General features: G+C 47.0%; 1 protein-coding gene across 1 annotated transcript in view; it reads right to left on the reverse strand.

The window, feature by feature from the left end:
- Nucleotides 1–784: 784 nt before the first annotated feature.
- Nucleotides 785–27,763, reverse strand: part of LOC127003840 (roundabout homolog 2-like) — a gene marked incomplete at its 5' end in the record, with an annotated part of 245,879 nt that continues 218,900 nt past the window's right edge. The window contains 5 exons of the mRNA XM_050870915.1: nucleotides 785–3,959; nucleotides 5,234–5,338; nucleotides 5,817–6,058; nucleotides 8,942–9,116; nucleotides 11,258–11,592. Coding sequence (XP_050726872.1) covers nucleotides 3,144–3,959; nucleotides 5,234–5,338; nucleotides 5,817–6,058; nucleotides 8,942–9,116; nucleotides 11,258–11,592 — 1,673 coding nt within the window. The remainder of the gene's footprint in view (nucleotides 3,960–5,233; nucleotides 5,339–5,816; nucleotides 6,059–8,941; nucleotides 9,117–11,257; nucleotides 11,593–27,763) is intronic.

The raw sequence follows: 27,763 nt of genomic DNA on the forward strand, positions 1-27,763 counted from the left end.
TATGCCGGAGAGAGACCCACAGCGGAGTAGATGAAACGAAAGATTTATCAGGTGTATCAGGTATTGAATTCCCATATAAACTACACGGGGGAAATCACAGAAAAAAAGGAGAGGTAGGAGAGGAGGAGGACAGAGACTGGAAAAAGTTGATGAAAAGCTCACAGGTATACCAGGTCGCCTATCAACGAGAGTAGATAAAATGAAAGTAGCTATGGATAAAAAGATTGATGTGTATCGGGGCAGAGAATCACAAAAAAACTGGGAGATAAACCAGAAAGAAAGAGGAGGAAGAGAGGATAGAGACCGGAAAAAAAACCGATATAGAATAGAAAAGTGAAAAAAGAGAAATTAAAAGTAGATCGGGATAAAAGATTGATGAGCAGGGAATCGCAAAAAGCCATGCTAGGGAGATATACCAGAAAAAAAGGAGGAGGAGAGGATGGAGACTGTAAAAGCGTGCATGTTGTTCAAAGTAGAAAACTAAAACAGGATATAGACTAGAAAAGTGAAAAAAAGAAGTAGGATCGCAGGTTGGCTTACAGAATAGGTGAGAGGATAGAGACTGGAAAAGCGTATTAAAAAAAAAGGATATAGACTAGAAAAGTGAAAAAAAGAGAAGTAGAATCGCAGGTTGGCTTACAGAATAGGTGAGAGGATAGAGACTGGAAAAGCGTATTAAAAAAAAAGGATATAGTCTAGAAAAGTGAAAAAAGAGAAGTAGGATCGCAGGTTGGCTTACAGAATAGGTGAGAGGATAGAGACTGGAAAAGCGTATTAAAAAAAAAAAAACAGGATATAGACTAGAAAAGTGAAAAAAAGTAGAATCGCAGGTTGGTTTACAGAATAGGTGTATGAAATCATGAATCCACAAAAGACAAAAAAAAGCACTTCCTGGGAACCAAAGGGAAAAAAAAAGGAGGAGGACAAAAGCTGGAAAAATTCACAGATTGTTCAAAGTAGATTTAAAAGTGGCCGGATCAAGGTTAGGGAGGAAAAAATGAAAAATTCTCACGTAGTATAAAGAAAAAGAAAAACCTGCTGCGTGCCTGTCTGTTATCCGCAGGGGAGACAACAACAACAATAAGAATTTCACCTTACGAGCACACGGGAAAAAAAAAAAAAAAACGCAGACAAAATGAAAACCAAGATCAAAAAGAAGACAACAAAATACAAACAAAGACAAACAAGAACTACCGAAGCCAATTCTCAGGTAAAGAAAAAAAAAGGTGAGGCTTAGACACCTTAAACACCGCTGATGGAGGGAGAGAAAGAATGACTCAAGGAAGGAGAGAGGGAGGGAGGGAGGGAAGGGCCTGACGCTGCCGCGGGAAGGGGAAGGGGAAGGGAAGGGCGGGACCATCAAGACGCCTCACCCAGGACACGGAGGAGCCACGGGGAAGATTATTATTGCTGCCGACGAACACCGACGTTGCCCTGTGTTTGTTGCCACGGCCGGGCTATGTACACGCCTAGACATAGTATGTGTGTGTGTTCCGAGAAGGTCACCCAGTTGCAAGGTTCCACTATGATTCGCTCCACTCTGTTCCGTTCCACTCCGGTTTCGTTTCCCGTTCATATAGTTAGTGTGTAGTGTTCCTTAATAGTCACCCCGTTGCAAGGTTCCACTATAATTCGTTCCACTCCGTTTTCGTTTCCCATTCATAGAGTTAGTGTGTAGTGTTCCTTAATAGTCACCCCGTTGCAAGGTTTCGTTATGTTCCGTTCCGTTATATTCACATTCATATAGCTACTGTGCACTGTAGGTTACGTTCATACCCGCTTCACTCTTCCGTTCCGCTCCGTTCCTCATTCATTTAGCTATCGTGTATTGTTACTTAGACACCCTGTAGCTTGGTTCCGTTATGTTCCGTCCGTTCCGTTGCGCTCGACTTCCCTTCATAAACCTATCGTGTAATTTCTGTCTATAACACCCTGTAGCTGAGTTTCATTCCCTTCTGTCTGACTCATTTATTAATATATTGTGTATCCTTCAGCTGGGTTTCGTTCCGTTCCCTTCCGGCTCCTACAGCGGGACATCTTTACGGGGGAAGTGTCTTGTTAGCATTTAAGGAGCAACACAACATTACCCACTGGTCCTTTTTTACAAGTTCCCGTCCACAGTTCACACACAGTCATATAAAAATAATACTGGCGGCCACACAGACAACCGGAGGGGCGTGCCGTAAGGGCCGACACTGGCGTTCCTTTTGGGTGCCTCAGTCAGGGACGCGGCCTGACTCACGCCCCTAACACGTGACTAGAGATCATCACCTATGGATGGCTGCCGTGTCTTGTTTTAACCCGACAGCCTCTCGTGCATCGTTTAATTTATGACTCTCGTGTACAACCTCTCTACGTACTCTTCTAAAATTGTGTACCTCTTAGAAAAAGAAACTAAATGTTGCTACTCTCTCTCTCTCTCTCTCTCTCTCTCTCTCTCTCTCTCTCTCTCTCTCTCTCTCTCTCTCTCTCTCTCTCTCTCTCTCTCTCTCTCTCTCTCTCTCTCTCTCTCTCACACACACACACACACACACACACACATACATACCTGTGCTAACCCTCAAATCATAGTTATCACGATCCCGCCGCCAGGTGTCGCCGCGCCGCGCGGCACCAACACTATGTACATACATACATACATACACATACACGTGCGCGGGGCCGTCCGCCTCCACCACCATGGATACAAGAAGTAAATCAAACACAATCGACACTGGACGTCTAAACTCGCACAAGAAGAAGATGAGACGCACGTCCCGTCCGTGTACGTGACATGAGCGGCAGCTGCCCCGCCGCGTCACGCGACGCAGTGCCTTCCAGTTCCTCTATTTTTGAGCATCATTAAGACTCACAGAAAACATTTACTTGCTATGATACAGTCACAGAGTCCTGCGTTGCTTGCTGCCACGCGACTGAGCACTTTGTCCCCAACACAGCCGCGCACGTACCGCCGACCCGTCAAGCGAGGCGCGCGGCCTCGCATCAGCCTCTGCACCGGCCACACACATCACGCCTCACTCTGCGTCCTTTCTTTGCATAGTCACTCGCCGGGCAGCCTGGCGGGGAGACTCCTGTCCCTTGCCGGCCAGTACTCGCAACGCGTCTCGGCGCCCTTCCGTCGGGGAGGCTGGGCCGCGCCGGCCTTATAGCTTCGTCTGCTTGTCACCCGCAGCGTAGAAAGACGCGTCGGTTTCTTCACAGGAGCCGCAGGAGACGGCGTCGCTGGCCACTCCCTCGACGGCGCTGGAGTCCGGGGAGGTGCCCGGCTGCCCTGTTCTCGACCCGCCGCCGGTCTCGCCCCCGGCGGAGCGCGTGGATCCTCCGTACACGCTGGCGGCGTCGCGGCTGCACCAGTACTCGCCGTCCGAGCGGATGGAGCCGCTGGCGGCGTACACCTGCGTCTGCTCACCCCTCAGCAGCGCATCGCTCTCCAGCGACACTTGGCGGCGGGGCCCCACGCGGGCCTCATCCAGGGCGGGAGAGCCCGGCGGCGACGCCCACCCATAGAAGTTCGGGCGGTAGGCCTGGGAGGGGATGACCGCCGCCGCGGAGTCGAAGGGCGAGATGCGCGCGGCGTCGTGGCAGCAGGGCCGCGATAGGGAGTAGAGGGAGCCGCCCGAGGCCCGCGCTACCCGCACGTAGCCACAGCGGCTGGAGCGGCTGCTCCGCCGGCATGACGAGGACGACGAGTTGCGGGAGCCGCATGTGCCGCAGCGGCTGTGGGCGTGGGAGTGGCCGTGGGAGTGGCCGTGGCCGTGATGAGCGTGGCACTGGCCGTGGCCGCAGGAGTGGGAGCAGCAGTGGGTCTCCTCGTCGCGGTGCAGGGCGTCCGTGAGGCCGTCGATGCTCTGGTAAGTGTTGGTGGAGCCGCCGTATGGCGAGCCGCCGCCCTCCAGGCTGGCGGTGCGCGACGGCCGCGGCGACGCCACGCGCGTGGAGGAGTAGCAGGCGTAGGGGAGCTGCGGGGAGACACGCTGAGGTTAGTACCGGTCCACTCCCCTCCCTGGCAGGGGAGGCCTCTCCCTCCCTCCCCTTCCTTAACAGGTGAAGCCTCTCCCTCCCTCCCCTTCCTTAACAGGTGAAGCCTCTCCCTCCATCCCCTTCTTCAGCAGGTGAGGCCTCTTCCCCCGTCCTTAACCACCCCGCCAATCAGCCGCCCGAGCCATCCAATCATGCCCCTCGTCTCCGTGGGCCCCGACACCGCCACCAACTGTTTGCTTCACTCTCCACTTCCACTCCCTCATCGCATTATCTCTCTCTCTCTCTCTCTCTCTCTCTCTCTCTCTCTCTCTCTCTCTCTCTCTCTCTCTCTCTCTCTCTCTCTCTATCTTCATATCGTTTATCCACTCCACCAAGCTCACCACCACCACCGCCCTCACCTCCCCACCATCGTCCCCTCCTCCCCCTTCCCTTCCCTCTCCTAACTGCTCTTTTCCTCTTCTTCTAATTCACTTCACTCAGCTTTCAGTCCTCGCGCCTTGCCTCTCCTTTTTCCCTTCAGTCTTTCTCCTTGCATTGGGTTGCCTCTCATTTTTCAGCCCCTTCAATTAACTCCCCGGCGACTCTTTCTACCGTCCGAGGATTATCTCTTTGCGGTGAGGAAAATATCTTGTCCCCTTAAAATTTCTTGTGCTCTAAAGGAAAGAAGAGAGGGGAAAAAGCACTGCTCCCCTTGAATCGTTGTTTCTCTCTTTCTTTCTTTCTTTCTCTCATTTTATCTCTTCCCCCTCGATTTCCTCTTCCTCTTCCTCCTCTTCATCTCTTTTTGTTCCTCCTACTCTCTCCATCAGTTCCTCCCTCCTATTCCTCTCTCTCTCTCTCTCTCTCTCTCTCTCTCTCTCTCTCTCTCTCTCTCTCTCTCTCTCTCTCTCTCTCTCTCTCTCTCTCTCTCTCTCTCCTTCATTCCCCTTCCCACTCTTTCCTCCCATTCCTCCTTTTCTCCTCAGCTCCTCCTTTTCCCCGCACCACTACCACTGCCCTTTCCTCCTTATCTACTATTTTTCCCTCTACTTTTTTTTTCCTCTCCCCATTTTCTACCTTTTCCTCATACCCTCCTCTTTGATTCCTCTTCCTTCTCTTCCCTACATCCTCCTCCTCCTCTTCTTCTTCCTTCAAACATTTTCCCCTTTTTATCTTTAACCTCATACCCTCCTCCTCCTCTTCTTCTTCCTCCAAACATTTTCATCTTTAACCTCATACCCTCCTCCTCCTCCTCCTCCTCCTCTTCTCTCACCTCCTCCAGCGTGTTGGTGCGGGAGAACTCTCGGTGTCTGTGCGTCCCTGGTGGCGGGTTGGGCGGCGGCGGCGGCACCAGGTCACGCAGGGTCAAGGCCACCCCCTGGAGGTCACGGGGGAAAGGTCAGCGAGGTCAGAGAGGAAGGAAGGTCATGGGGGTTTGGGAGACACATATTTAAACAGGAAGACATATAGATAGATAGATAGATAGATGGATAGATACAGATATTGATTGATTTACTGTTGTATTGATTGATTGATTGATAGACAGAATAATGGATTGACCGACAAAGTTAGGGAGTGAAAGATAGATAGATACACACATATTTTATTGAACGCAGTTAAATTTGACACGCTTCCCTTCCAGTTCTCTCTCTCTCTTTCTCTCTCTCTCTCTCTCTCTCTCTCTCTCTCTCTCTCTCTCTCTCTCTCTCTCTCTCTCTCTCTCTCTCTCTCTCTGCCCTCTCTCTCTCTGCCCTCTCTCTCCCTCTTTCTCCCTCTCTCTCCCTCTTTCTCCCTCCCTCTCCCCTCTCTCACCCTCCCTCTCCCCTCTCCCCCCCCTCTCTCTCTCTCTCTCTCACCTTATGCAGCAGGTGTGGCTGGGAGGTGAAGGGGTTGACGCTGTAGGGGGAGGCCGCGCCTTTGGTCTGGGTGTGGCGGGAGAGGTGGTGGCCGCTGAGGGTGGTGCTGAGGGCGGGGTGGCGCGGCGTGGAGGCGAGGCGCGGCACCCCGACGCTGTGGAAGGACAGGCTCGACGATCCCAGCAGCGTAGGCGAGGATGTCTCAATGAAGAACGGCCGCTTCGACTCCGTCACCGACTTCTCTGTGAGGGGGAAGAGGAAGAGGAGGGTGAGGAAGGGGTAGTTTTGTGGGTGAGACGGTTTATAGCCTGAAATCGGGAAAAAATTAAAAGCCGAGAACGAGAATCTGGCAACGTTCATTTAACATGGGATCACTGGCAATGGATAGGGAGTGCTGTTGGTGACGAGAGGTGGGCGGATGAGGGACGCGAAGGAGGCTGAAAAGACGCGTGTGTAGAAGGGAAACCAGGATGGAAAGAGGAGATTAAAGAAGGCGACTTGGCGTTGCTATGGGGAGGAAAATGAAAGGGGAAACACATGAATGGTAAGAGAAATTAACTGGGAGGAAAAGAAAAGAGGAAAAGAAGGGAAAACTAAAAGGAGGAAGTTGCAAATGTCCTTTTCCATGGGAGAGAAGAGGAGGAGGAGGAGGAGGAGGAGGAGGAGAAAGAGGAGTCACATAAACGAAAAGAAAAGGAGACGAAGGAAGAAGAGGAGGAAGAGGAGGAGGAGAATGAAAATGAGGATATAAGAGAACCAAATTGAGGAGGAGGAAGATGAAGATAAAAAAGAGGAGAGAAGAAAGGAAAGGAAAATAAAATCAATCTCAAGAAAATAAACGTAAGAAAAAGGAGATTAAGACTGAAAGCGCCTTTTTCTGTTAATGAGAAGTGAAGGAGATGAAAAGGAGAAGGAGGAGGAGGAGGAGGAGGAGGAGGAGGAGGAGGAGGAGAGTGAGAGCTTTCTTCTATGGCGGAGAAAGGCAAAGAAGAGTAAAAGGAGTGTGTGTGTGTGTGTGTGTGTGTGTGTGTGTGTGTGTGTGTGTGTGTGTGTGTGTGTTGGGAGGTCTTTGTGAGGGGAAACAAAGACAGCCTTTTCCCATCTCCTTCAGTGACTATACAAAGGGCGGCTCCTTATTCACCATCATCACCATCATCGTCATCATCATTATCAGCGTTATTTTCCCCATTATCTTTATTACTATTATCATCACAATCACCATCACCAGTTCAAGCTGCGATAACTCTAATTACTATAAAAAAGAGCAACATACAAGCGTCTTCATCGTCATCATTTCCCTTTTGGATTCAAGTAACTCTATAATACGGGCTCTCCATCTTGTCATACCCTCATCTTCTTCTAACATCCCTTCTTCATCACTATAATCATCATCATCATTATCAACACATCAACCATTATCATACTCATCTACACCTTCATTCTCTTCATCACCATCACCACCAAACTAACCACGGCCACTATCATCACCATCATCATTATCAAACAGAATCGTCATCACTCCAAGCTAATACTAATTGCCAATCTCTCTCTCTCTCTCTCTCTCTCTCTCTCTCTCTCTCTCTCTCTCTCTCTCTCTCTCTCTCTCTCTCTCTCTCTCTCTCTCTCTCTCTCTCTCTCTCTCTCTCTCTCTCTCCCTTTCCATTTCTCCTATTTCTTCCTCCATTTCACTTTGCCTTTCCCATTCCTTCTATTTCTTCCTCCATTTCTCCTATTTCTTCCTCCATTTCTCCTATTTCTTCCTCCATTTCTCATATTTCTTCCTCCATTTCTCCTATTTCTTCCTCCCTTTATCCTATTTCTTCCTCCATTTCTCCTATTTCTTCCTCCATTTCTCATATTTCTTCCTCCATTTCTCCTATTTCTTCCTCCATTTCTCATATTTCTTCCTCCATTTCTCCTATTTCTTCCTCCATTTCTCATATTTCTTCCTCCATTTCTCATATTTCTTCCTCCATTTCTCCTATTTCTTCCTCCATTTCTCCTATTTCTTCCTCCATTTCTCATATTTCTTCCTCCATTTCTCCTATTTCTTCCTCTATTTCTCATATTTCTTCCTCCATATATCAAATTTCTACCTACATTACTCATAGTTCTTCCTCCATTTATCCTATTTCTTCCTCCATTTCTCCTATTTCTTCCTCCATTTCTCCTATTTCTTCCTCCATTTCTCATATTTCTTCCTCCATTTCTCATATTTCTTCCTCCTATTTCTTCCTCTATTTCTCCTATTTCTTCCTCCATTTCTCCTATTTCTTCCTCTATTTCTCCTATTTCTTCCTCTATTTCTCCTATTTCTTCCTCTAGTTCTGCTATTTCTCTTATTTCTCCTATTTCTTCCATTTCTCTCTCTATTTCTCCTTTTCCCTTCTCTCTCTCTCTCTCTCTCTCTCTCTCTCTCTCTCTCTCTCTCAGTGCTCTTGTTTGCCTCCCTTTCCCCTCCACCGATCGCTTATATCCACATCCCGGTCTCCACGCACGCAGGCCAGACTCAGGCGGACAAACTTTCCCGAAGACCAACAACAACGCGGCTCGTCCCAGTTCATGTCGAGACTCGCTTCTGGTTTTATCATTCATCGGGGGCTTGTCGGGGGATGCGGTGCGTGGCCAAGACAAGAGGGGGATCGGACACGCATGGACTGACAGACATGCTTGCTGGTTTGCTGGCTGGCCGACTTGCTTCCTTGCGGTCAGTTCGTCTATTACAACCACCACCACCACCACCACCACCACCACTACCACTACCGTTGCTACCACTGGACAGCTTTGAAGACTTACACAACACTCACACTCATTGCAAATTAGAATACACTCACACACAAACACACACATGCACACACACAATAGGTAGGAGACAGAGATCGTGAGTTATTAGGCATTCAGAGAGAGACAGAGGGAGACAGGAGACAGGCAAGCAGATAGACAGACATGCCGAGACTGATAGATAATGCAAGCAAGGACACACACACACACACACACACACACACACACACACACACACGAGAAAAGAACAAAACAAACCGAAGAAGAAGGAATTGGATAAGGAGGAGAACGACGACGAGAAGGAAGGAAGAGGAGGAGGAGGAGGAGGGAGAACAGAGACATACCTTCGTTGTCAGTATTGTTAAGCATATCCTTGGAGAGCTTGGCGTTGTATTCGTCCGACTTCTGCTGCTGTTGCTGTTGCTGTTGCTGCTGCTGCTGTTGCTGGAGGAGGTGCGATGCGTGGGAGCCTTTGAGGAGGGGAACACACTGCGGCAGAGACAGGAACTTCTCGCACACCTGAAGAAGGGGAGACCGAGAGATGACGAAGAGGAAACAGAGAAACAGAGTAAGGGCGTGAGGAAGAGAGGAAGAAGATGAGAAAGAAGCAGAGAGTTAGGGTGAAGGAAGAGAAAGATAGGGTGAGAGAAGAGAAAGATAAGCTGAAGAAGCAGATTATGAGAAAGGAGAGACAGAATATGATGAATCAGAGAGACAGAGTAAGGGATAAGAGATAGATGAAGAAGATGGAATATAGAAGATAGAAGGGATGAGAGACAGAAAATGAAGATGAGACAGAGTGAGGGGGGAAATGAAAGCAAGAAGATGAAGAAGCAGACAGACAGAGCGATGGCGGAGAAAGAGAAAATGAAGAAGCAGAGAAAGAGTCAAGGGAAGAATGATGAAGTGAAAGAGACGAGAGTGAGAGCGGAGAGATAAGATAAAGCAGAAAGACTGAGTGAGGGAAGAAATGAGAGAGATAATGAAGAAGAAGAGAGACAAAATGAGAGAATGAAGAATCAGAGTGGAGGAGGAGGAGGAGGAGAGAGAAATATGAAGAAGTAGAGAAACAGAGAGAAGGAGGAGAGAGAAATAATGAAAAAGAGACAGAGGGAGAATGAGAGAGAAGAAAGAGAAGATGAAGAAGAGGAAGAGGGAGAATGAGGGAGAAGATAGAGAAGATGAAGAGGCAAAGAGAGAATGAGGGAGGAGAAAGAGAAGATAAAGGAGAGATGAAGAAGGGGAGACAGTAAGAGAAAATATGAAAAAGTAGAGAAACAGAGAGAAGGAGGAGAGAAATAATGAAGAAGAGAGATAGGGAGAATGAAGGAGAAGAAAGAGAAGCTGAAGAAGAGGAAGAGGGAGAATGAGGGAGGAGAGAGAGAAGATAAAGAAGGAGAGAAGATGATGATAAGGAAAGAGAGAAAAGATAAGGAATAAGCAGGAAGGCAGAATAAGGGAGGAGAGGAAGAAAATAAGAAGTGCCTGAGAGATAGAGTTGAAAGAAAAAAGATTAAAAAAAAAGCAGAAAAAACAGTGAGGGAAAAGAGATAGAGAAGAAGTAAGAAAGGAAGACATAGTGAAGGAATGAAGGAGTGAGGGAAAGAGAGCAGAAAGAAGGACTGAAGGAGTGAAGGAGAGAGGGAATGAGGGAAGGCCTTTAAGGTATGAGGACGGAATGAGGGAATAGGAATGAAGTTGAAGAAGAGAGGAGAAAGAGGAGGAGGAGGAGGAGGAGGAGGAGGAGGAGGAGGAGGAGAGTATCATAGCAAGGGAATGTAGGGAAATCGTAGGAGGGAGGAGAGGGCGAGAAAGAGGGAAGAGTACTGAGGAGAGAAGGAGGAGGCGGCCGAGGAGGAGGAGGAGGAGGAGGAGGAGGAGGAGGAGGAGGAGGCTGAAACGTGATGTGATGGAGATAAATCGTGTCTCTCTCTGGGTAAGGATGGAGAGAGAGAGAGAGAGAGAGAGAGAGAGAGAGAGAGAATATAAACCCGAGCCATGTGTCTTCCCTTCATACTCGTTCGTTCTCTGTGACCCGACTCGTACATGTTCTCTACTTGTACTTGTTTTCTCTCCTTCCCCCTCCCCCTCTTTTTTTCTTCTTTTTCTTCATTCTCCTTCATACTTCTCTCTTCACTTCTTTCCTTGGTGGTTTAAAAATACCCAAATCAGATTGTTCTTCTTTCCTACATGTTCTTTTTTTTTGTGTGTCTGGTTAAACTCGTAAGCCTCTTTACTTTTCTTCCTTCCTTCCTTCTCTTGTTCTTTTTTTCCTTCGCACTGTTTCTGCTTATCATTTATCCTCTCTATCTTATTCTTAGCCTAAAACCCTCTCATTCACCCTCCACCTCTACTTTCATCACCCAGCATCTATCATCTCCACCTCATTCTGTGTTTAAAAGTCCCTCTTTCATCCTCTACCTCTCCTCTCAATCACCCATCATTATATTTACCTCCATCTAAGAAAGACATCCTCTTACCTGGTCCCCCTCTCTATCTTATTCTTAGCCTAACTCTCTCTTTCACTCTCAACTTCATTCTTCAATACCCTTCATCAACTCCACCTCCACATAAACAAACCAAACCATCTCTCTACCTTACACTCCTAATCATCCAGCATCATCCATCCACCACATAACTAAACCAAACCATCATCTTACCTTGTTCTTGCGGTTGTTGCACGCGGCCAGGACGGAGGCGGACGCATAGGCCTCGGCGGCAACATCTACCTCGCCTTTCTTCCCTGCCGTGAACGTTCCTAGGGAGTCGATCTCGGCGTACTCAGGGGCCAGCGAGGCGAGGAGCTCCCTGTTCCGCTCCACGCTATCGCCGGCGCCGCCCCCGCTGCCGCCGCCTCCCCCGCTACCGTCGCTGCTGCCGCCGTTCGCTTGCTTGCTGTCGCTCTTCTCCCCGTCGCCAGGTTTCCAGCCAGACTCCGGCCACAGGTTCTCGCCGCCGTAGAAGTTCGCCAAGTTGCTAGTCTTCGTTACAGAGCCTGAGAGAGGAAGAGAAGGAGGGGGAGGTTGAGTTAGGTGTTAAGGTTGTGAGTGGTCTTATAGGTGGAATGAATGGTTTGTGGTGTGGTGGCTCTGGTGGTAGCGGTGGTTGTGGTGGTGGTGGTAGGGTGGTTGTGAGTTGTCAAAGAAGGAAATGAATGCTTTGTGGTGTGGTGTGGTGGTGGTGGTAGTGGTGGTAGTGGTGGTGGTGGTGGTAGGGTCGGTATAGTATAAAAAAAAACAAAAAAAAAACAAGATAAACCAATAACAAAACGCATAAAAAATAAAAAATAAACGGACAGAGAGAGAGAGAGAGAGAGAGAGAGAGAGAGAGAGAGAGAGAGAGAGAGAGAGAGAGAGAGAGAGAGAGAGAATCATTAATGGCGAGTAGCAAAAAACAAACCCACAAAATAAAAAAAGAAGTAAGACAAAGTGGAGAATCAGAGAACTTGACTGGCTGGCGGGCGGCACAAAACAAGAGCCTGGAACATTGCGCTCGCTCCGGCCCAGCACGTAAGGGGTGGCAAGGTTTCGGTGCTTTGCCTCAGAAACACAGGACCGATATACTCACAGTCACGCCTCGCTGGCCATGCAGAGAGAGAGCTACGAAGAAATGGCCGCCGTTGGGACCTTCTGCATGATTCCGGCGAGGGACTGACATGGTATCGCGTATGTCATCCCGGAGTTACGTTCTTAAGAGTAGAGGTTCGTATTCACAGACATATGTTTCAAAAGGTCACAATAAAGGAGATTAATTGGGTTCTAAAGAGTGGTTTTTTTTTCCTATTCACGATGCAGAAGCCATGTCACATTTTCACAACCTCCTACTCAACCTATATAAACTTGACCTTCAGAACTTTCTCTTAGACATTCATAACCTCCTCAGCGCTCCCAATGTCCAACTTGACCTCCACAACCTCCAACCTGACCTCCACAACCTCCCCCTTGATCTATATATAGTTCTCGCCCTTCAGAACTTTCTCCTCGACCTTCATAACCTCCTCCTTAGCGCCCACAACCTCCAACTTGACTTCCACAACCTCCAACCTGACCTCCACAACCTCCCCCTCGACCTATATATAGTTCTAGCCCTTCAGAACTTTCTCCTCGACCTTCATAACCTCCTCCTCAGCGCCCACAACCTCCAACTTGACCTCCACAACCTCCAACCTGACCTCCACAACCTCCCCCTCGACCTATATATAGTTCTCGCCCTTCAGAACTTTCTCCTCGACCTTCATAACCTCCTCCTCAGCGCTCACACCCTCTAACTTGACTTCCACAACCTCCAACCTGACCTCCACAACCTCCCCCTCGACCTATATAAACTTCCCGACCTTCAGAACTTTCCCCTCGACATTCATAACCTCCTCCTCAGCGCTCACAACCTCCAACTTGACTTCCACAACCTCCAACCTGACCTCCACAACCTCCCCCTTGACCTATATAAACTTCCCGACCTTCAGAACTTTCTCCTCGACCTTCATAACCTCCTCCTCAGCGCCCACAACCTCCAACTTGACCTCCACAACCTCCAATCTCACGTAATTGACTGCTCTTTCGGCCACCTCTTCGGATTCTTTACAGGAGCAGCGAGTAGCGGGCTTTTTTTTTTTTTTAAGTGTTGTTTCCTTTTTTTGTGCCCTTGTGCTGTCTCCTTTGCTGAAAAAAAAAAAACTGACTTCCACAACCTCCTCCTCAGCCTCGAGAACGTCCATCTACGAGGACTTAAGTTTATGAAGAGATGACCGATGCCCGATACATGGCGCAGCGAATTACAGAGAGCCATTCGCGTGAGCATTTATGAAGGTTTTGTTTGTTTCTTTGTCTTTTCTCTGTCTTAGTCTCTCTCTCTCTCTCTCTCTCTCTCTCTCTCTCTCTCTCTCTCTCTCTCTCTCTCTCTCTCTCTCTCTCCGCGGTTAACCCGAATGCGTAGTTTGATTTAATTTCATGCCAAGGATCGAGACAGACCGCTTTCTCTCTCTCTTTAGGCTCCGAGCTCTTTTTTTTTCCTCTCTCTCTCTCTCTCTCTCTCTCTCTCGCGGTAAGAATCTGGAGAATTGAGATTAAGTGTTCTTTTTTATGGTTCTCTGAAGATTACACACACACACACACACACACACACACACACACACACACACACACACACACACACACACACACACACACACACACACAAGACATCCCATTATCATTTTCTCATTCCGTCTTCTTTTCCTCTTCTACTCCCCCCTTTTTCCCCTCTACTTCCCCTCCTCTCCCCTTAACTCCCCATCTCCCCTCCCCCACTACTCCCTCTCCCTCTTCCCTCCCCCCTCTACTCCCCCTCAAGAAATAAAATAAAAAATACTTCGTCAGAATTTTTCCGTCATTACCCAACACAAAGAGGGATTAATAAGGCCTTTTTGAAGATACAGTCCGCCAATCATGGAAGGACAATTAGTTTTTGGGGTTGTTGGCCCCCCCCTGTCCTCTCCCCCTCCCCCACTTCCCTTCCTCTCTCTGCTGCTTCCTTTCCTTTCCTTCACTTCACTTTCAAGACCCTTTTTCCTCTCCTTTTCCCTTTACAGTCACCTCACAATGATTCTACTTCCACTCTACCCTTTCCATTCCTTCCAAGACCTGTTCGTCACCCTTTTTTTCCCTTTCTTCCAAAACCTGTTCGACACCCTTTTTTTCCCTTCCCAAAACCTCTTCTACGCCCTATACTCCCCTTACTTTTCCCTCATCACCCTATATCTTTTTCCTTTTCCTTTATTTTCCTTCATCTCTCTCTCTCTCTCTCTCTCTCTCTCTCTCTCTCTCTCTCTCTCTCTCTCTCTCTCTCTCTCTCTCTCTCTCTCTCTCTCTCTCTTAATCCCCCCTATCCCGCAATCGCCCCTCACACACACAGAGACTTCGATCAGGACATAAAAAAGACAAAATAAAAAAGAAACACCCCAAAAAAGCTTGAAAATGAAAAAGTCGGGTTATAATATTATCAACAGACGGGACAGGGATTGGACAGGGACGGGACAGGGACGGGAAAAAAAAGGTCAAGTAATTATCTCATCAAAGAAAACCTGAGTCACATGCAGGCGCGGTCCACAAATTAGCTTTCTATTCTAAAAGTAATTACGCTTCGCTAACGCATCGAAGAACCTTTTCACGACTCATATTCGGCTGTCTCTCTCTCCCTCTCCCCCTCCCCACCTCCTCCACCTACACACACACGAACATACGAACACTCATACAGACACACGCGCAGGGCTTTTCTTTCTGTCTGTCTCTGTCTGTCTTTCTGTCTGTCTCTATCTATTTATCTATCCATCTATCTCTATCTTGAAACACGCAGAAGGGAAGAAGGTTAGGATATGGAGGTAAGGAGGGGAGAGGTGAGAAAGAGAATGAGGGGAAGAATAGGGGAGGAGATAAAGAGGCAGAGCTAAGAAGAGGAGGTAATGAAGAGAGGAAGGAGGAGAGAGAAATAGAGATGGAGAAGGTGAGAGAAGAGGGGAGGAATATAAGAGGTAAACAGGATGAGGAGAGGGAAATGGGAGATGAAAGAAAGATGAAAGCAAGGAGAAGAAGAATAAGGGAAGAAGAGAGAGAGACAGACAGATGGAGATGACATGGACAAAAAAATGAAAGAAGAAGGAAAGACGAGACAGAGAGGAAGACAGGTTTAAAAAGGAAGGAGAAGGAGAAGATAGAAGGGAGAAGAGAGGTGGAGGAGGAGGAGGAGGCTGAGAACAAGAAGCAAGGAAGGCAAGGGAGATAAAAGGGAGGAGGGAGTGCAGGATGCTGGAAGAGGAGGAAGGAGAGAGCGAGGAAGGAGATGAAAGGAGGAAGAAGATCAACCAAGAGAGACGAGTCAGGGGAGAGAGAGGCTGATGGAGATGATGCAAGTTAGAAGCGCGGGAGAAAGGAAGGAAGGAAGGAAGGGAGGAGGGAGGGAGGGAGGAGGGAGGAAGAAAGAAAGAAAGAAAGGAAGGAAGGAAGGTAAGAGGAAAGGAACGAAGGTGAAGGAAAGAGAACATTAATAGAAGGAAATAAGGTTGAAGGAAGGAAGGAAGGAAGGAAAAAGAGGAAAGAAGAATGCAATGAAGGAAGGAAAGAAGGAAGGAAGGTGGATGAGAGAGAGAGAGAGAGAGAGAGAGAGAGAGAGAGAGAGCAATACTGCCATTCACTTCTATCTCTGGAGCGTCTTCTTCCTCTTTTTTTTTCTCCCCCCCATCCTCCTCCTCCTCCTCCTCCTGATCGACCTGTCCTTAATCACTCTCATGTATTTTTTTCCCACGCGTTGCGAATATTCCTGGACAGACTTTGCCAGGTGGAAGGAAAAAGAGCCAGGTAGTAGTAGGAGGAGGAGGAGGAGGAGGAGGAGGAGGAGGAGGAGGAGAAAAGGTATAACAACAAAAAAATACTAAGAGCAAAAAGAAAAAAAAAGGAAGACAAGACCATCCGTACACCTGCCCTGGGACACACCTGAGAGCCACCCGTCCAATCAACATCAAAAGGTCATCTCGACACCTCCAATTGACCGCGGACCCACCAATGTGTCTACCGCAGAGAGAGAGAGAGAGAGAGAGAGAGAGAGAGAGATGTAACTGATATACTTACAAACACATTCGAGGAAAATTTGACAGTACTTTGAACCGTTTCCAAGTAGCAACAGCGATCGTGTGTTACTTAAGGGAGGAGGAGGAGGAGGAGGAGGAGGAGGAGGAGGAGGAGGAGGAGGAGGAGGAGAAAGGAAAACAAAAAAACTAACAAAAATAAAATAATGAAGAAGAGGAAAAGGAAGAAAAGATGCCACGAAAAGGATAGATAGGTAGATAGATAGATATATAGATAGATAGGTAGATAGATTATGAGAGAAAGAGAGAAAGACAAACATAACAAAATACATAGACATACATATAGACAAATAGACAGAAAGAAAAAAAATATGGACAGAAAATAAAGAACAAGTTAAAAAAAAAAAACAGGATGAGTCTATAAGCTGGAAAGGTGGCCAGGTAGAAGATGACTCCCTCACTTGGGCAGGTAAATCGGACACACACACACACACACACACACACACACACACACACACACACACACACACACAAATAATAATAAATAAATAAATAAATAGAAAAATAAAAATCACCTGTGGCTCTGAAGAGGGTGGGGAGAACAGGTGAGAGGGAAAGGGGATCGTGACAGGTAGATATGGTGAGGTGGGGGAATGGGAGAGTTGGGGAAATGGGTCAGGAGAGGAAGGTGAGATGTAACACTTTTGGAAGGGATAGTCGACATTTTGGGGGGAGGGAGAGTAATATTTCTGGGAGGGGGGAAGAATAGCAGCGTATATTTTTCAGGGAGAGAATGAACAACAATTTCCCTCTAATCACCCATCCAGCGTGCACTGCTAAGCGAGCTCGATCTGGCCGGCTCATCCATGCTTACGCCTCCACACACGAGCGAGCTCTCCACTCTGCCGGAACATCCCCTCGTGTGTGTGTGTTTGCTATTTATATCCTTCACAGAGGCATGGCAACATAAACACGCTACCTAGGACGTCGAGGAGCGTGTGTAAGGCCGCCGGGGTGAGCGAAATTTAATGAATACGATGGTCTTTGAAGCAGAAATAATTACACCGTGGGTAGAGATAAATAAATGGATAGATATAGATAGATTTTTTTTTTTTTTTTTTTTTACGTTTATGCCTATGGCGCCGGTAGGCTTTCTTGGTGGGCCTGATGGTCGGCCCCAGCCCGTTATGGCGCAGGCAAGTATTTATAGTGGCGCCATCTTGCTTGGCTCATGCTGTCTCCCGGAGCTCATCTTTCATCCTCTTTGGAGTGAGAATCAAGAGTCCGGGTTGATAGTGGTCTTCAGGACAGCATGTGGGTAGTCTTAGGCCACTCGGCGGTGACTGAAAATTCTGGCTTGTGCCGGCGGGACTCGAACTCGCACCCTCACGCTAACCACTCAGCCACCGTCTCCCCATGTAGATAGATAGATGGATAGATAGTGAAAGAAGGTATTTACGTCATAAATATATAACGTTATTATCTTTAAGTCTGCAGCGCTACGTCACCGAATAGGAGGGTATAAAAGTGTGTGTGTGTGTGTGTGTGTTCATGTTAGAAAATGAGAGGAACAAGATTTAGCAATATCAACCGAGCAACACAACGCTAGAACACACACACACACACACACACACACACACACACACACACCTATCCAAACATAGACACAACACACAAACACAAACAAACGCTCCCACACACAACACAAAACCCATATTCCCCCCTCCAATCTTCTCCCTTCCACCACCACCACCACCACAGCGCCACTCAATGCCTCACGCGCCGGCACGACCCCATAAAAAGCTACTCGATTCCCTACAGCGGCTCTACAATCCCCATAAAGCTGCCTCGCCCTGCTCCCGCGCCTCTCATCTGCAGTATTTCGCACCCACCCACCCGACCACCCGCCCGACCACCCGACGCGACGCTCCCGACCCCCGACCCTCCGACGCCCGACTACCGACATCTGACACCTGATCATTCGCGTTTGTTCTCCTTTTTCTAATCTTTCATGTTTTGTTCTTGTTTGTTTTTGTGATAATGTTCCGTCTTTTGTTCTGGTATTTCACGTTTTGTTATATGTTTTGGTTTTGAGGTCAGGTTCTGTTCTAGGATGTTCATGTTCTGTACGTGTTTTTGTTTTGATCTTTCGGGTTTTGTTCTTCTTTCTGTTCTTATTCACGTTCTGTTCTTGGCTTTTACATTCTCCCGTTGTTTTTGTTAGGATTTCACGTGCTCTTCTATACGTGTTTTTGTTTTGATCTTTCACGTTCTGTTCTTCTCTCTGTTCTTATTCACGTTCAGTTCTTGTTGGCTTTTACATTCTCTCGTTGTTTTTGTTAGGTTCTCTTCGACTGTTTCATTTTTTACGTTCTGTCTTTATTTTCTGTTCTGATCTCTACTTTCTTTTCTAATCTCTCACGTTCTGTCTTTGTTTCTGTTCTAATCATTCACGTTCTGATCTTATTCCTGTGTGCTAATCGTTCATGTTATTTCTATATTCTTTTCTGCTTTAATCTTTTACGGTCTGTTATTATTTCTTGTTCTAATCTTTCAAGTTCTGTTCCTATTTCTCTTTTATTCTTTCACGTTCTCTCTTTATTTCTGTTATAATCCTCACGTTCTCACCGCATATCAATTCTTATCTTTTACTTTCTCTTCTAGCCTTTAACTTTTTCTCCTCATTTATTATTTCTGTCCTTATGTTCATGACTCTTCGATACAAGTTAAGTTCGGTGCGTTTTGTTGAATACCGTGAGAATGATGTTAAGTTCGTGACTGGTAGCGTTCATGTTATCTTATTTTTCTTTCTTTCTCAGCCCAGAGAAGAAACATCTTCCCGAATGTTTCCCCAAGTTGACGTGGCGTTGTGTTTCACGTCGCGTTTCGCCCAAACTCGTTTCCCCCAAAGTTGTTTCTCTCCGCCGAATGACAACGTGAATATTTTCCTCCTCCCGCCCGTGTGTGTGTGTGTGTGTGTGTCTGTGTGTGTGTGTGTGTGTGTTGCCCTGCGCTGTATCTCTTCGACTGTTGCTTTTCTTCCTTCTTTCTTTCTTCTTGTTCCTTAAATACATCTTCCTTTTTTGTCCTCCCTTAAATGCTTCCTTGCTCTCCTCCCGTTTTCTTTATTGCTCCTTTCTTTACTTTTATCTATCTTGTATCTTTCCGCTTTTGTTCCTTCCTTCTTCTATGCATCCTTGTTTTGTCTCCCTTTAAAATACTTCCTTATCCAGCTCTCGTGTTCCTTTAATACTTCCAATCTTAGCCAGCTGTCTCATCTGTTTCGTTTCCTCTCTCACACTTCGTTGTAAGTCGCCCTTGTTCTATGTAATCTTCTTCTCTCCCTTCCCTTACCCTCGACTTCCATAACTCCTTCTCTGCCTTGTTGGTTGTAATAATATCTTGCCTTTTATCATCAACGTCTCCGGTTTAACGTCTCCGCGCTTCATAAGTCGCGCGTTTCCCCCTGCTTAATATTCTTCTCTCTATTCTTTCACTCTCCACATCCATCTTTTTCGAGTTCGTTATACTATTTTGTCTTCTTTTATCGCCTCCGTTGTCTTCTAGTTTACGTTTCAGCCTCGCCATGAATCGTCTCTGTCTAATGTTATCTTTGCTTCCGTCTTTCACTTTTAATATATATCTTTTCCCAGTTCGTTATCATATTTTGTCTTCTTTTATCGCCTGAGTTGTTTTCCATTAAACGTCGAAGCTTTGCCACAAGTCTTGTTTTCCCAGCGTAATCTTCTTCTCTTCCTTCTTTCTTACCCTCGGCGTCCATATTTCCTTCTTGTTCTTGTGAGTTATAATATTTTGTCTTCTTTTATCGCCAATGTCGTATTCCGGTTGACTCCTCCGCTTCACCGTACATCTTGACTCCCCTTCGTCATCTTCTCTTCTTCCTTCCTTCACACTCCTCATCCCTCTTTTCCAAGTTCGTTATAATAATATTTTGTCTTCTTCCGTCGGCCGCGTTGTCTCTGCGTTAACGTCGCCGGCCGCCCGTCCATCCTGGCTCCCCTCCGTAATGCCGGGGTTGTCCTGCGCCCCGCCGTATTTCCCCGCCAAATGTGCGTCGTTTGCTCGCTCGTTGTGCTTGTATTTTTGCATATTTCCAGGTTGTTGGTTTGCCGGGACCCGCGCGCCCGACCGACCCCGGACAGCCTCACCCCGGCCCGACTCTCTCTCCCCCTAGTCCCGCCCGAGCCTCTTCCCTCCCCGCAAGTGACGAGGGAGCAACCCGCACTAACACTTATTTTAGCGGAATTTATCGTGTTATTTGTTAGCTGCGTCGCGACACTGCAGACGCCGCGAGGCAGGGCAGGAAGGCACCGCGGCGGCTCCTTGTGCGTGAGTGGGGAGTGGGTGGGGGTGGGGGGGTGGGGGGGATAGGAGGAGAGGAGAGGGAGGAGGGGAGGGGAGGTGTATGCTGTGAGTGGGGTGGTGTTGTGTGTGTGTGTGTGTGTGTGTGTGTGTGTGTGTGTCTGTGTGTGTGTCCTTGCTTGCCCTCCTTATACTAATGTTGCTTATTTTGCTGCTGTAACTACTGCTAATATATATTGTTGATGCTGCTGTTACTTTCCTGCTACTACTGCTACTACTACTACTACTACTACCATGGCAACAGCGGGTGATGTCAGTGTTAGATAAGGTCAGTATCCCGTACAATCCGTTCACAGAAATGTCGTACTGATTGGGGTCTGAGTGATTAATATCTTGCTTGAACTGATCTCAAAGGAATGGATTATGAAAAAGCGAGAGTCTGTGATTTCGACGTTTTTAGACAACTTACCTTCTTTCATCACCTGTAAACTACCATACATGACTTATACTAATGATTAAGTATTCCCCTTCCTTAACTTTTTATTCTTCTTCCTTTCTCCTTGCCGGAACTGTGTCGGAGGGAAAGGAGAGGTAAGAGAGCGAGGGAGATATTCACACATTATTTTGAGTTTTTAATAAGTGATGGGAAAAATCGAGCAAAGTCTTGGGATAACGTTCATAGGTTTTAGGTTACTCGTTCTTTTAAGTTTACATGTTTTTTAGTCGACGCCTTCTTCCTCCTCCTCCTCCTCCTTCCTCTCCTCTTCATTTTCGCTATCCCATCAAGGCTCGTCTCCTCCAGTGAATGTGAAATGCGGAGAGAGTGATAGATAGATAGATAGATAGAGAGAGAGAGAGAGAGAGAGAGAGAGGGGGGGTGGTCGTGTGTGCTGATACTCCATCCATTTACACACACACACACACACACACACACACACACACACACACACACACACACACACACACAAGCATTTTCAGGAAGAAATCTTGGGAGTCGAGTTTCCGAGCGACGCGTCACTCAGTCAGACAAGAAGGAAGGTAATGCTCTCTCTCTCTCTCTCTCTCTCTCTCTCTCTCTCCCGGGAAGGCTCTCAGGGTATGTAAAGAGCGTTGTCGGAAGCGATTTAGAGTGACATCTATTCGTTATGATTCACTGATGATGCCGGAGGAGGAGAGGAGGAGGAGGAGGAGGAGGAGGAGGAGGAGGAGGAGGAGGAGGAGGAGGAGGAGGGAGGAGAAGGAGTTAACGTGTCAATTTGATATTATTTTAGTTTTTGATGTTTTGTGAGAGTAATACACTTCTCTCTCTCTCTCTCTCTCTCTCTCTCTCTCTCTCTCTCTCTCTCTCTCTCTCTCTCTCTCTCTCTCTCTCTCTCTCTCTCTTCTTTTTATTCTTCTTGTCTTCTTTTTCTTGTTTTTGTTCTTTTTTCTTCTTCTTCTCTTCCTATAACTACCTCCTCCACTTCTTCCTCTTCCTCATTCTTCTTATCGTGTCTCATCTTTATCTCTCTTATCCGTTCCATACTCTCCCCCTCCTTCTGATCTTCCTTTTCCTCCTCTTCCTCCTCCTCCTCCTTTTAGACTACTCAACTCTCCTTCAAATAAGCCTGGAATCCACCCTCTTGCCTCCGTTCCCCCCCTCCCCCTCCTTTTCCTTTTCCTCCCCAATCTCTCTCTCATTCCTCTGCCCTTTCAACCCTCCTCCTCCTCCTCCTCCTCCTCCTCCTTCTTCATTCCTCGTTATCTTTTTTTCCCTTCGTTCTTCTTCTTTTTCATTTGTTCTCTTCACCATCCTTCTCTTCTTCCTCCTCCTCCTCCTCCTCCTCTTCTTCTCCTTGTTTACTTATCATTTTCTCTCCTTTGTCCTCCTCTTCCTCTATCTCCTTTTCTACCGCTTCACTTCAACGTGCTCCTCCTCTTCCCTTCTTCCTCTTCCTAACCTCCTTTCCCTCTTCATCTCCTTGTATTATCTTTTCTTTCCTTCTTTCTTTCCCTTCGTTCTTCTCTCGCTTCTTCTTCCGTTCAAGTTTCCTCTTTAATTTCTTCCTCTTCCTAACCTCCTTTTCCTCTTCATCTCCTTGTATATCTTTTCTTTCCTTCTTTCTTTCTTTTCCCGCTTCTTCTTCCCTTCCACATTTTCATACTTCCACCACCACCACCACCTCCACCACACACTCTACTCAACTCCACTCTAAAAATGAGCCTTGAATCCCTTCCTTACCTGCCCGCCGATACTACGTCCACCTTGACCCTCGGAAGTGGACGACAACCCCCCCCACCCCCTACCGCCATGCACCATTACAGTCCCCCTCTCCCCCTCAAAGGATCTGCAGAGCCTCCTACGTAAGCATCCTCCTCTGAAGCGTCTCCTGCATCCTTGGTCTTATGAAATCCTAGACCGAGCTCGTGTGTGTGTGTGTGTGTGTGTGTGTGTGTGTGTGTGTGTGAGACCGTTTTTTTTTTTTTTTTACAACAGAAACAGTTCAAGGGCGTAAAGAAAAACAATAATGAAAAAAAAAAAAGCCCGCTACTTACTGCTCCTGAATAGAGTAGAGTGGGTATTTGCGGGTATTTGTAAACATTTTCGTGCACAGGGGGAGAGGAGGGAAGGAAAGGGGTGGATAGGTAAAGTTTTGGGTGGGTGGTGGAAGTGGGTGGGGTCGAAGGGAGGAGCTGTAGGGTAAGTAAGGTAAGGGGTGAGGGGAAAGGTAAAAATGAGAGGGAGTATAGTAGGTAGGAGGAGGAGGAGGAGGAGGAGGAGGAGGAAGAGGGAAGCTGGAACAATCCTCAGCAGGTGTTTCCAGGTATTAGGAGGAGAAGGAGGAGGAGGAGGAGGAGGAGGAGGAGGAGGAAAGACAGGGATAAAAGGGCTCGTCGTTAGTGTTGTGTAAGTCCTCCTCCTCCTCCTCCTCCTCCTCCTCCTCCTCCTCCTTTTGCTCTTCCTCTTCCTCGGCAAGTTTTCTTAGGAAGTTCTCTCAGTCTTTGCAGTTCGTTCTTTCTGTATTTTCCTTCTTTTAATTATTTTCTTGCTTGTCTTTTGTTTTCTTTTCTCTTCACATCCATTTAATTTATCTTCCCTCTTTTCTTTTTTTTTGTTACGTCTCTCTTTCCCTCTCTCAATCATCCTCTCCTTCTTTCCTCTCTTCCTCCTCCTTCTCCTCCCTTTCTTTCTTCCTTCTTTCCTTCATTCTTTCTTTCTGTATCTCTCAAATGCACTCCCTTCCCTGCCCTTCCCTTCCCTTTCCTTTCCTTTCCTTTCCCTTCCCTTCCCTTCCCTTTTCTTCCCTTCCCTTCCCCTCCTTTCCTTTATCCTCTCCTGTACAAGCTCTCTCTCTTTCATTTCCTTTCCTCCTCCTCTCCTTCACCCACCCTCGCAAGCTCTCTTCCTCGCCCTCTTCTCTTCCTTCCCTTTCGCCTCCCCCCTTTAAAGCTATGTTAAGCATTTTCTGATTATAGGAGACCCGCGGGCAGCCTGGACCGGGACCCAAGAACCGGGCCGAAACCAGGGCTTGCCAGAGGGCGCCGCAGAGCACAGTTCGGTAGATTTTCTCAGACGCTTCCACCTCCCACATCATCTACTTCCAAAGGCCGCAAAGGAGATCAATCGCGTTCTAATGTGTGTTTCTTTAGGTTCGCGGTACAGAAGAAGAGTCTATCTACCAGAAGGGTCATAAAACTACCTCTGTAAATGCCCACACTCCTATAAAAGCCTAGTTAAAAGTGTGTGTGTGTGCCTGGGCGAGGGAAATTTTAAGAATATGGTTGTTCATCCCGCGCACTTGCTCCTGTGTGCCTGAATGTTGCCTCCAAGTCGCGGATTTGAGTATAATATATTTTAAGACACCATCGCTTCTCACATCAACTATTTCTAAAGGTCAAAGAGGGGATCAATCGGGTTTTCATGAGTGTTTTTTAAGGTTCATGGCACAGAAGAAGGGTCAACCTACCACCAGGGTCATAAAACTACCCCTGGAAAAGCCTACAGCTCCTACGAAAGCTATGTCAAATATGTGAACTTGGGCGACGAAATGTTTTAAAATACGACCCTAAGACTCGCTCAACCGCTTCTGGACAGTAAACAAATGAGGAGGAGTGGTACTATGAGCAGAGGAGACAGTAACAGGAGTAGGAGTAGAAGATAGGGTCATGAGGTATAGAAAACAAATAGATGGATTGAACTACTTCGATGGATTGAATGTGTAGGTGAATTGAAATGTTTGGATGTGAATGAAAGGGAATGTGGAGAGAGTCTGTGTGTGAAAACATGTGGAGGAGGAGGATGGGGAAGAGGAGGAGAGAAAAGGATAAAGAAGGGAGGAGCTGTTGAGAAGCAGTAAGTAGCGGGGTTTTTTTTATGCCCTTGAACTGTCTCCTTTGCTGTAAAAAACAAAAAAAACACTGCATAAGAGAAAAGAAAGAAGGGTTAGAAGGAGGGGGAAGGGAAATGAAGTGCTGGGAGGGGAATGGATGGGTAGGGAAGGGAAGGGAAAGGAAGGGAAGGGATGGAAAGGGTAGGGAACGGAGTGAAAGGGAAAGGAAAGGTAGGAAAGGAAAGGGAAGAGAGAGAGAGAGAGAGAGAGAGAGAGAGAGAGAGAGGCGGGTACTAAAAATGCAGGAAAGACGAGACGAAACAGGACGAAAATAGACCCCCCTTAAAAAGAAAAATACAGGCGCATAGAAAACGGAGGTCCGGTGGAAAATAAAATCGCACATGAAAAGAAAACGAGGGAGCGAAGTGAAGAGAGAGAGAGAGAGAGAGAGAGAGAGAGAGAGAGAGAGATGGACAGCAAAAGGGGTTCCCGAATATTCCCTTTGGTTCAGGCCTCCGTACACACACACACACACACAAACACACAAGCAGTCTCTCTCTCTCTCTCTCTCTCTCTCTCTCTCTCGTAAACTGTCCTGTCTTCACCCATTTTTATCCCCTCGTAATTCACTTTTCTTCTTCTTCTTCTTCTTCTTCTTCTTCTTCTTCTTCTTCTTCTTCTTCTTCCGCTTCTTCTTTTTCTTCTTCTTATTATTTTTTACCACGTTCGCCCTTATTTTGTTCACCCTTCACCCCCCCCCCCTCTCTCTCTCTCTCTCTCTCTCTCTCTCTCTCTCTCTCTCTCTCTCTCAACCTCAGTAATGCATGGATGGTCGATGGCTGACTGAGACATACCCATCGTTAGCCTGTCAGTTGGTCAGCCAGTCAGTCAATCAGCCAATCAGTTGCTCACTCCCTCACTCATCTAATAGGTCAGTCAGCCAGTCAGTCAGCTATTCAGCCAGTCTGTCAACTACTCAAGTAATAACTCAACCAGTCAACCAGTCAGTCATCCAGTAACCCAGCCAGTCTTTCAGCCATCCAGTCATTCAACCAGTCAGTCACCCAGTACGTCAGTAACCCTGCCATTTCTTCAGTCATCCAGTCAGCAATTCAGTCAACCAATCAGCCAGTCAGTCAGTCAACCATTCATCCATTCCTGTAACTATCTATCTATCCAGTGAGGGAAAGATCCAGTCAGTCAGCCTCGGTATATTGGCAAAGGGAGAAAGCAAAGCAAAGACAGAAAATCAAGTATATTAGATAAAAAAAAATAATGCTGACTTCTGAACCTGCCCAGGCGCGCGTCCCCTCAAAGGAAAGTAAAGAGAGATGGAAAGGGATGAAAGAAAGCAAGGAGAGGCAAGGCAAGTTAGGGTAAATTAAGGTAGGGCAAGGAAGCCAAGGTAAAGGAGAGAGAGAAAGAAAGAAAGGAAAGGTGAGGCAAGGAAAGGCAATGGAAGAGAAGGGAAGGGAAGGGAAGGGATGGGAAGGGAAGGGAAAGGAAGGGAAGGGAAAGGAAGGGAAGGGAAGGGAATGGAAGGTAAGGTTAGGTAAGGAAAGGGAAGGAAAAGAAAGGTAAGGTAAGGAAAGGAAAGGTAAGGTAAGGCAAGCTGAAGGGAAAGGAAAGTAAGAGAAGGTAATTACGACAAGGTAAGGTAAGGTAAGGTAAGTTAAGGAAAGATAAGGTAAGAGAATGAAAGGGAAGGCAAGGAAAGGTAGGGAAAGGAAAGGTGAGGTAAGGAAAGATACTGAATGTAAGGTAAGGTAAGGAAAGGAAAGGCAAGGCAAGGTAAGGTAAAACAAGACAAAAAATGAAGAGAAGGAAAGGATAAGTAAGGTAAGGTAAGGTAAGGTAAGGTAAGGTAAGGTAAGCCAATAGAACGAGAGGAAAAGGAAGGAGGAGAGGGGAAAGGAAAATGAAAGGAAAGGCAAGGTAAGGTAATACAAGATAAAAAATGAAGAGAAGGAAAGGATTAGTAAGGTAAGGTAAGGTAAGGTAAGGTAAGGTAAGGAAAGGTAAGATAAGCCAACATAACGAAAGGAAAAGGAAGGAGGAGCGGGGAAAGGAAAGGAAAAAAAAAAGACTAAAAAAAAAACTAACCAAAAATCCAGGACCACCGAGTTCCAGGTTCCGTTTCTTCGACTTAATATTGCCCGTGTTTTATATATAAGATTCCACTCGAGTATTGGGCGTCCTTCGCTGCCCGGGACGCGGTTCGAGAGGGGGACGTTTTTATATTCAGTTTTTCTTCCTCTTTTTGGTGTTGCGTTGAAAGGAGCGAGCGAGTGAGTGAGTGAGTGAGTGAGTGAGTGAAGGATTTGATTTACTTATGAATATACTTTTTTGTGTGTGTGTTGAAAGGAGTTGAGTGACCGGGGATGATTCTAGCCTTACCTTATCTTTCCTTCCCTTCCCTTACCCTACCTTACCTTCCTTTCCCTGTAGCTTGCCTCACCTTGCCTTTCCTTTTCTTTCCTTACCTCTCCTTTCATTCCCTTCCCTTTAATTCTCTTTTCTCAACACCACCATTACCACCACTACCACCATCACCATCACTACCATTACGACTATCACCACTACCAAAACCACCTTCATCATCACCACAATCGCCACCACCACCATCACCACCCAACCTTCTCCACCTAACACCTGACAACCTCCACTCATATCCACCTGTCCTCCATACACCTCCACCACCACCACCTATATAACCATCCACCTCCACTTAACTTCTGTCTCACCTCCTTCATATTCCACCACCACCACCACCACCCTCCCCCCTACCACCATCTTCACCTGTCCCGCCCAGGTATTTCTCCTCTTCCTTTTTTCCTGGTGACCAAAGTCCTTAAAATAGAGCTGAATTGAATGCCTCTCTCTCTCTCTCTCTCTCTCTCTCTCTCTCTCTCTCTCTCTCTCTCTCTCTCTCTCTCTCTCTCTCTCATCTTTTCCATACGTTCCTTTCTTCCCGTCTC

Source organism: Eriocheir sinensis, chromosome 26 (assembly GCF_024679095.1).
Source record: "Eriocheir sinensis breed Jianghai 21 chromosome 26, ASM2467909v1, whole genome shotgun sequence".
Lineage (NCBI taxonomy): Eukaryota > Metazoa > Arthropoda > Malacostraca > Decapoda > Varunidae > Eriocheir > Eriocheir sinensis.